The sequence below is a fragment of the Globicephala melas genome, chromosome 4 (assembly GCF_963455315.2).
Source record: "Globicephala melas chromosome 4, mGloMel1.2, whole genome shotgun sequence".
Taxonomy (NCBI): Eukaryota; Metazoa; Chordata; class Mammalia; order Artiodactyla; family Delphinidae; genus Globicephala; species Globicephala melas.
The window spans coordinates 82,709,121-82,718,155 of record NC_083317.1 but is presented as its reverse complement, the minus strand read 5'-3'; the positions used below and the strand labels follow the sequence as shown (position 1 = coordinate 82,718,155).

At 58.1% G+C, this 9,035-nt stretch overlaps 1 protein-coding gene across 3 annotated transcripts; it reads left to right on the top strand.

The window, feature by feature from the left end:
• The first annotated feature begins 575 nt into the window (after positions 1 to 575).
• Positions 576 to 8,683, top strand: FAM131A (family with sequence similarity 131 member A). Of its 3 annotated transcripts, XM_030861895.2 has the most exons (7): positions 582 to 730; positions 1,945 to 2,005; positions 2,992 to 3,134; positions 5,301 to 5,394; positions 5,629 to 5,811; positions 5,968 to 6,084; positions 7,615 to 8,683. In XM_030861895.2, exons 4-7 carry the CDS (start codon positions 5,325 to 5,327, stop codon positions 8,088 to 8,090), a joined length of 846 nt encoding a protein of 281 aa, XP_030717755.1. In that variant the 5' UTR covers positions 582 to 730; positions 1,945 to 2,005; positions 2,992 to 3,134; positions 5,301 to 5,324; the 3' UTR covers positions 8,091 to 8,683. The 3 variants fall into 3 exon arrangements, with proteins under 3 accessions (XP_030717747.1, XP_030717755.1, XP_060154313.1); XM_030861887.2 differs by lacking the exon at positions 1,945 to 2,005 and having other exon boundaries at positions 576 to 730; XM_060298330.1 differs by lacking the exons at positions 582 to 730; positions 1,945 to 2,005 and adding an exon at positions 2,144 to 2,352.
• Positions 8,684 to 9,035: the final 352 nt, after the last annotated feature.

Here is a 9,035-nt window from a genome sequence, read left to right as displayed (position 1 = left end):
TGTAACTTGGCACCCCTCTTGCCTCTTCCCCTGTCCATGATCGGGAGGGCTAGGGAGTCTTTCCTGGAGGGTTGGCCCTCAAAGTGGACATGGTAAGGCTCACTGTTGATTAGGAGGGGAGAAGGGGGACACAGCTGTGGGTACTTCATAGAACACACTTGCCTGTCTCGGCTCCTACCAGAATGTGATGCAGACTCCTGTGTGTGAAGGCCCTGGGTTTCAGGCCGACTATAGCTGAAACCTATGGTTTGAAGGTCTCATCTTGAAAAGAGGAGAACCCTGGACACAATGAGGTTTTCTGTCCCCATGCAGTATGCCCGGTAGCACGGGCCCAGTGAGTCTTTGTCGTGCCCCGTCCCTTCGGTTCCCACCCCTCCTGCCTTCAGGTCACTCCGCAGTCGGGTCTGGGAGCAGAGGACGAGCTTTTCTCGCCGGACTCGGCCCCAGACCCCATCTGTGTGGCTGTGACGTCCGCTTCGCCCCGCCCGCTTTGGGTGGTGACGCGGGGGTGGACACGCCCCCGCGCTTACGTCACCAGCCCGGTTCCCTCTCCCGGGAGCGTTGGCGGACGCGCGGCTCCCACCCCCTCCCCTCTCACGGGCTCTCCCCTCCCCGGTGGCGGCCGCGGCCCGACCCTCTGCAAGGCGATGGCCCGGGCCCCGAGCGCGGGCTAGCGTGCCTGGGTGCCCGGCCATGGGCTGTATCGGCTCTCGGAGCCCGGCGGGTCAGGGTAAGAGGCGGAGGCCGGGCCGGTGCTGGGGAGTCTGGCTGCGGCTGCCCGGTGCGCGGGCCGCGGGGGGGCGGGGGGGGCCTTGAGGAGGGGGCTGGTGTTGGGAGAGGGAGGAGCCTGCACTGGGGAGGCGGGCCCGGCAAGAGGAGGGAGCGGGCCGAGCCGGGAGGGGGCTTAGCCGACTCGGGCTCGCTCCTAAAGGCCTGCTGCCTGCCTCTGGGCTTTGCGGGGTGGACTCGTGGGCTTTCCGCCTGACTCCCCACCGCTGAGGGTGGCAGGAGGCGCACAGCCTAGAGAGGGACTGGTCAACCCTCTCCAGCCCGTGGCGACTGGCCTTGCACGCCCACTCACGATTACCCCCCTCTGCCTACATCTCTCCTCTCACTGTCCTGGGAGTGGCCCTGTGCTGGGAACCTGCCTCTCCGAGCTGTGTCCCAACCCCCTTCAGGAGGTAGTCTGGAAACGCTGGCCATGCTCCCCACCACGGAGTTTTTGAGTAAACTTGTTACCTGCTTTAGAGTCTGCAGGTTGATGAAGTGGACCGCGGCCCCATTTGGGGGCACCTGTGAGCACCTGATCACCTCTCACCTCTTAAAACTGTTTTAGTTCCCTTACCCCACTCCCAACGGAAACAAAAACCACCCTACCCTGTGGAGGGAAACAGGAGCCCAAGGGAGGCTATCAAGGCATCCTTCCCACAACTGCTGATCCCTGCTTGGGCCTTGGTTCCCACAGATGGTGGTGCACGCTGGGGCCTGGCCGTAGTTCTAGTGTCTGAGGTGGGCCAGCCTACTTAACTCCAGTGTCATGGATTTCTCCATGCCTTAGGCCAGGCAGGAGCTTGTGACATTGAGGGCTGGGTTTGGAATGGGTCCTGGGCTTTCAGGGCAGGTGGTCAGTCACACAGGCCTTAGTATGTGTGGTACTTGAGGTTCTTTGGAGCTAAGACTCTAGCTGAGATTTGTACTTTACTTGGGTTCACATGAGGAATTCTGGGATTTGTAGTCCTAAATTAATCTCATGACTTTTGAAGCTGAGAAGCAGCAGGCTGCTCTGATTCCTCTGGCCCTGCTAAGGCTTAGAGTTCAGGAAGCCATCCCTCCTTTAGTCAGGAGAGTTTGGCTGACCTCATGACTAGCCTCAAGAGCCCTGATTAGGTACCAGCTGGCAGCCAGGGATGGCCTGTAACCTTGTGTCTTCCTTCTGGTTGGTAGCATTTCTGGGGACCACCAGCTGGCTGAGGCTCAGGGACAGAGACGGCTGCTCCAGCTAAAGGTCAGTTGTTATGTACATTGCCTGTTGGCACTGTCTAGGGGATGAGCCTCATCTCCCTGAGCTCCAGAGAGCTCAGCTGGGCCCTGGCACTCCCACCTCCTCAAAGCCATGAGGCAGAAGTGTTCTCCTTATGTGACTAGGCACAGGTTCCAAGTGGGGAGGGGACTGGCTCAGCATCCGGAGCCAAAATAGGAACAGAACTGGGAGCTGAGCCTGGAGCAGTTCTGGGCTTTTGGTTCTCTGCATCAACACAGCCAGCATGCCTATGATTTCTGTGCTGGGCAAAATGTTTCTGTGGCAGCGTGAAGGGCCTGGAGGACGATGGACTTGTCAGACAAGTCGCAGAGGTGAGATCAGGGACGCAGATGTGATTTGGGAGGTGATGGGAAGCTGAGGAATAGGATGCTTATGTGGCAAGAGGAAAATTACTCTGGCTTAGATTTTGGGAACCAGGCTGAAATAGGAGCAACCTGTTTGGGGCCAAACAGGGCATTAAGAAAAAGCCTTAGGGGACTGGGGCGAAAGTCAGAAAAAATCACGGGTCTGTCAGAAAAGAAGAGTAAAGGGCTGCGCACAAGCTGTGGCTGGCGAGAGGAAGGAACCAGAGCAAGCCTGTAAAGGGTCCAAGTTGTTGGTGGTGATGGTGGTGGAAGACTGTGGTGTGCTTTCCAAGAGGAATGGGTAGGCTGAGAAACCTGAGAAAATTCCGAATTTATCAAAGATTAGGTTTCATACCTAGGGCTTTGATGACACGATATATCTTGAGGAGGATGGTGAGGAGTGGCTGCCACCAAAGGGCCCCCGGAGGCCTGAAGTTCAGGGCTGTGGGATGGGGGCTTTCAGACTTGCGGAGCGCTCCAGGTGGATGCTTATATTCTGGGAGGTGGGGGAGGTGGTATGGAGAAATGGAACGGCAACCCCGGATGAAAATGGGGATCTCGGCAGAAGTGCGAGCCCCGCTGAAAAGCCTTCCCCCCACCCCTCAGTGGCCTCGGATCCGGCGTGGGCTGTGGAGTGGATCGAACTTCCTCGGGGCCTCTCTCTATCTTCCTTGGGATCTGCTCGGACCCTCCGAGGCTGGAGCCGGTCCTCCCGTCCTTCCTCAGTGGACAGCCAGGACTTGCCAGAGGTGCTGGGCCCCTGGTTTTGGTAGTGGGGAGGGTGTGCCGCAGCCCGCTTCGCCAGCCTACTCCTGGCTCCCTTTTCCTGCGAGCGAGCGGAGGCGCTATCCGGCCGGCGGGGCCCCAAGGCCGCCCCCATGCCGGTCTGCTCTGCTTGGCGCTGTGCCAGCGGGCGGGCTTTCTTGCGCCTTGGGCCCTGACGTCAGCGCATCCCGGGCCGTATCCCTGGAGACCCTGTTGCATGGTGATGGGTTGCCAGGGAGACATACACCTTTTCTCTGGGCCTGGGCCGCAGCTGCGTGAGCGCAGGCAAGGATGGCGGTGGCTGGGGGGAGTGATGGGTGGGAGGGGGGCGAGTCAGGAAACACCCACCAGGTGCTCCTCCCCCCAGACCTGGCCAGAAGCTGCCGGCACCACCCTGGGGGCGCTGTCAGCCAGGTACTGAAGGGGAGGGACAGGGTGGGCCTGAGGTCAAGGGGCAGGTGGAGTCCCTCTTCTGAGGGGTGGGAACGTAACGGAGGAGAGCTAGGCAATGCCGAGGAGGGGGTGTGTGCCTCTGACTTCATTCATTCATTGAGGGAAACGTTTCCCCGGGCTGCCAAGGGGCGCTGAGCCAGGGGTAGGGTGGAGGTAGGAACCCAGGTGAATCAGACTCAGGCTTTGCCATCCCAAGATCCCTCAGGAGAGATGCAAGGGCATCGCTGAGGTGGGGCTGCAGGCATCCAAGAGGACAGAGAGAGAAACTGGACTGAAAACGTAATGGGAGGTGGCACTTGAGGGTCAGGCCTTAAATGGTAGGGAGCATTTTGTCAGGCAAGGATGGCATTCTTCGCCCAGGGGAAAGCTGCGTTCCTTTGCCTGGAGGGAAGGTGGGGAAGTGGACTTTTACTGGGCAGAGGAGATCAGTGGTGGATTCCAAGCAGGCCTGGAAGGAGGCCGGGGCCTCACGGAGTGGGTTCCTTCAGTGCCTGACTGTGAAGCTTGCGCTTCACTGGGCCTTGGAGGAGTCCAGGAAAGATTTTAAATAGGGACATATTGTGAGCAGTTGCACTCCAGGAAAATTATTTGTTTACATTTATACTTTGCCTCATTCATTCAGCCTATGTATTTTGAGTGATTACTGTGTACCAGGCGCTATGTTAAACACAAGGGTGCAGCAGTGACCAAGAGAGACCAAATTCCTCAAAGAGCTAAAGATCAACAAGAAATAAGGAAACACAGGAAATAGACCATAATGACACACACGGGGTACGTCGATTGAGGATGGTGGCTTGTTACAGACTACAGAGGGAGGATGGACTACTGGTAGGGTGGCCAGGAAGGCCCTCTGAGAGAGTAATATTTCAGCCAAGACCCCAAAGATGAGAAAGAGCCAGACAGTCATGGGAAGGGGGGAGGGGAACACTTACATACACAACATTCTGGGCTGAGAAAACAGTGTGTTCCAAGTCTCAGCGTGAGTTGGAACTTGGGGGACCACCACTTGTGCTAATCTGGGCAAGGGGCACTGAGGGCTTGCCCTTGAGGAAGGGCAGTGGCAGTGGGAGTGGAATGGTTGAGGGTACTATAAGAGACAGTTTGGCGATGGAATCATTAGGTCTTAACACCAGATACGGGTAAGCAAGATAGGGGAGAGCTGAGGTTTGGAGCCAGGCTGAATGGGCGAATCGTGGGGTGATGCAAAGTCAGGAAGTCTGGAAGCAGGGCCAGATATGGGGAGAAGGTGTTGGGCTTGGTTTTGGTCATGCTGTAGGCTCTAGAAACAGCTAGAATGGGGGTCAGAAGACTGAGAGGAGGAGAGGGGCAAGGGAGAGAGGACCTGAAGGGAAGTCCCTCTTCCCATACCCTTGTCCCCTCCTCTTTGCTCTTCTCAAAGGCCCCACTCCGTTTACTTGCCAACCTGCTTCCCTCCCCTCTGCAAGCTGGGACGGTGGAGGGTTAGCTGCAGTTCTGCTTCTTTGGGCCTGACGGAGTCTCTGTTGCTCCCTGGGAGGACACAGTTTGCTGATCCTGGCTTCTTACCCTCTTACATATCCCAGCAGCCACTGGGACATCTGAGATGCTCTCGCATCTCTTCTCGGCTCCCACATCCGCTTGATGCCTTGGGTGGAGTACGGGCATCTGGGGGACACTGCTGTCAGAGGGGCACTCACCCTCTGATGCTGTCACCCAAGGTGAATGTTGGAGACACAGTCGCGATGCTGCCCAAGTCCCGAAGAGCCCTAACTATCCAGGAGATTGCTGCGCTGGCCAGATCCTCCCTGCATGGTATGCACCCTCTCCCGTGCCTCTGGCCATTTGGTCCTTTCTTTGCCCTTTTGCACATGCCCTTGGGGACTGGATCCTGTGAGCTCTTGCTGGGATCTCCCTTTTCCTCTCTTTCTCAGATGAATCCCAGCCTCCTCCTCCCACCCAAGGGCACATGTGGACCCTACCACTTCCCTCCCAGATGCTCCCTGGTCTTTCCCCTTACCAGCTTTCCTCACTCTGGCCCACCTTCAGGTATTTCCCAGGTAGTGAAGGACCACGTGACCAAGCCCACTGCCATGGCCCAGGGCCGAGTGGCTCACCTCATTGAGTGGAAGGGCTGGAGCAAGCCAAGTGACTCGCCCGCTGCCCTAGAATCAGCCTTTTCCTCCTATTCAGACCTCAGTGAGGGTGAACAAGAGGCTCGCTTTGCAGCAGGTGGGTTTATCAGGGATGCTCGTGTGCCTCTCCTTGGGCCTGATGTGGGGGTTGGAGTCTTTCTACACCCCTGTGTCTACCCTCTCCTGTGTCCAAGCTGAGCCCTAGTCTTAGTTCATCCTCTCTGCTAAACGAATTCTGTGTCCTTCCTCTCAGGAGTGGCCGAGCAATTCGCCATTGCAGAAGCCAAGCTCCGGGCATGGTCATCAGTGGATGGGGAGGACTCCACCGATGAATCCTATGATGAGGACTTTGCTGGGGGAACTGACTCAGGTGAGGGGACATCCCATTGCTAGTGCTGCCAGCTGGGCTGGAACTGCCTGATAGGCCTTGTGATTCAGAGCTTGGCCTTTGTTTTGGAAGGGGAGATCCAGAATGTCCTCAAGCTGTGGAAGGGGAGAGGAGAGGGACAGACTCTGTCCAGGCAGTCCTTGACATTCAAGGGGCAGGTGGGCTATCTACGCTTGTGGGTGGGCAGTCAGCAGTTGGAAATGGAGTGGTTCCTCTTTCACAGGTGCTGAGCCTCCTCTGCCTGTCTGTGCAGTTGGGCTTTGCAGTCCTGAAAAAAAAAAAGGCCCAGGGCTTCCCTGGTGGCGCAGTGGTTGAGAGTCTGCCTGCCGATGCAGGGGACACGGGTTCGTGCCCCGGTCTGGGAAGATCCCACATGCCGCGGAGCGGCTAGGCCCGTGAGCCATGGCCGCTGAGCCTGCGCGTCCGGAGCCTGCGCTCCACAATGGGAGAGGCCACAACAGTGAGAGACCCGCGTACCGCAAAAAAAAAAAAAAAAAAAAAAAAAAAAATAGGCCCAGAGACCTCACTGATACGTTCTCAGCAGCTGCTCTCTGAGAGGGTCCGCTTCTGGCTGGCTGTGGCAGCGCAGAGGAGCCGCAGTGCAGCAGCACAGCTCCTCACAGGGCTGGGGCCCCAGGCAAACAGGAAGGCTTGCTGGGCCTGGACTGCCCACAGGGCCGCTGGCTCCAGCTCAGCATCCTTGCCTTCCAGCCAAGGCCTGCCTGTGGACCTTTCTCTGGGCCAGGGCATGCAGAGGGGACCCTGCGGGGGGCCGTGCAGCTGTGCAGAGGCCCTCCTTTCATCTTCCATTCTCTGAACCACATGGCTGACTTTCTCTGTAGCTTCTGGGCTCAAACCTCACAGGCCACCTTCCCCCCCCCTTTGCCTTTGAAGATCATTGCCTCCGCCCACCCCGACCCCTCCAGCTAATTAACAAGTTCTCCAAGGTGGGCAATACATTAGAGCAGACTGGAGACTGCTGCTGTGGTCTAGAGGGGACTGATTTGGATGCCTGAACCACAAGCGTTTTTGTTTAATTGAGTTCCAGGCTTGCTTTGACTCCTGGTATAATGATAATAACTAACATTTATCCAAGGCCACTACTAGCCTATGTGGAATCTTTGTGCAAATTAGAAAAAGGCATGTCTTTATCTGGTGGGCACAGACCCATGCTAGAGCATGTTGCTTGGTGGGTAGAGTGAGTGCTGAATTTCAGCCCTCACTCACTGCCTTGGACAGGCTCCCCTCGTGCAGTGAACAACCTGCACCATGTATGGTATCCCTGTATATTTTGTTTCATATGGTGTACCAGAGTCTGTTGTTCTCTCAAGAACCCTGTAAATTTATAAACCCCAATTCACCATTAAGGGAATCGAGGCACTGAGAGGTTAAGTGACTTGCTCCAAGTTACTCAGCTCCTGTGAGGGTGGAGCTGAGAGGATGCGGCTTCCATTCCAGGTTGGCCAATTGAAGTGGGGCTAGCAGGGCTGTCTTCTTTCTCTCCCCCTGCAGACATGACTGGGCAGCTGCCCCTGGGGCCCCACCTCCAGGACCTCTTCACCGGCCACCGATTCTCCCGGCCTATGCGCCAGGGCTCCGTGGAACCCGAGAGCGACTGCTCGCAGACCGTGTCCCCAGAGACCCTGTGCTCTAGTCTGTGCAGCCTGGAGGACGGGTTGTTGGGCTCCCCGGCCCGCCTGGCTTCCCAGCTGCTGGGCGACGAGCTGCTCCTCGCCAAACTGCCCCACAGCCGGGAAAGTGCCTTCCGCAGCCTGGGCCCATTGGAGGCCCAGGACTCGCTCTACAACTCGCCCCTCACAGAGTCCCGCCTTTCTCCTGCTGAGGAGGAGCCAGCCCCCTGCAAGGACTGCCAGCCGCTCTGCCTGCCGCCAGCGAGCAGCTGGGAACAGCAGCGGCAAGCCTCTGACGTAGCTTCTTCTGGGGTGGTGTCCTTAGACGAGGATGAGGTGGAGCCAGAGGAACAGTGACCCAAATCATGCCCGGTGGTGGCATGTGTCCCCTGGCTGCTGCTGGGGGCAGAGCCTCTGTGCCCAAGCACGGGCGAGGCTTCCAGCAGAGCTCCAAAGCCTGGAGGGCTCCTGGGAGCACTCACTCCTCCATTGTGTGTTTGCATGAAAGTGTTCAGAGGAGGCAGGGGCCAGGCTGGGGGCGCATGTCCTGCCCCCACTCCTGGGGTTTGCCGGGGGTTGCCCGGGGCCCCTGGGGCATGGCTACAGCTGTGGCAGACAGTGATGTTCATGTTCTTAAATCAAAACCACCACGTGCACATTTCCCCCTTGGGTGATGTGAACCCCTATGGGGGCAGCTGTGACTGGGCTGTGTGGGGTGGAGCGGGAGGGAGCCCTGCCTCCCCACCCCCTCCCCCTGCCTCTCCTCTGCTTCTCTCCTCACCTCCGAGTCCATGTGTAGTGCTTGACAGAATTGCCCCCGCCCGGGGTGGGGGGTGGCTCTGACCCTCCTGGAGCCTCTGGATTGAGCTGTCCCCCCAAGGGCCCCTCGCCCAGCTGGGCTCGTGCTGTGCTTCACCTGTCCATCATCTCTAAATCTTCTTTTTCCTAAAGAGGGGTCTTGGTCTGTTCTTTCAGTCGGATCTTCTCTGGGAGGCACTGGAATGATGAAGGCCTGTACTCTCGGCCCTTTCCCTGGCCTCCCGGCGGGGTCTGGGCCCTTTCCCAGCTACTTGTAGGACATGTGGGCAGGGTCCTGGTGGCTCTCAGCCTGGGGGCTGCCCCATTCACTCAACAGTTCTCTTTAGGGTGGAGCTGGAAGACGGGATGGCTCTGGTTGCCACGGAGCCGTGATTTGGATGTTCTTCCAGAGAGGGCCACGAGGGGGCCACACAGGTGGCCGGGCAGCTGCCAGCAGGAATGGTGCCAACGAGTGACAGTCAGGAGGGAGCGTCTCTCCTTGGG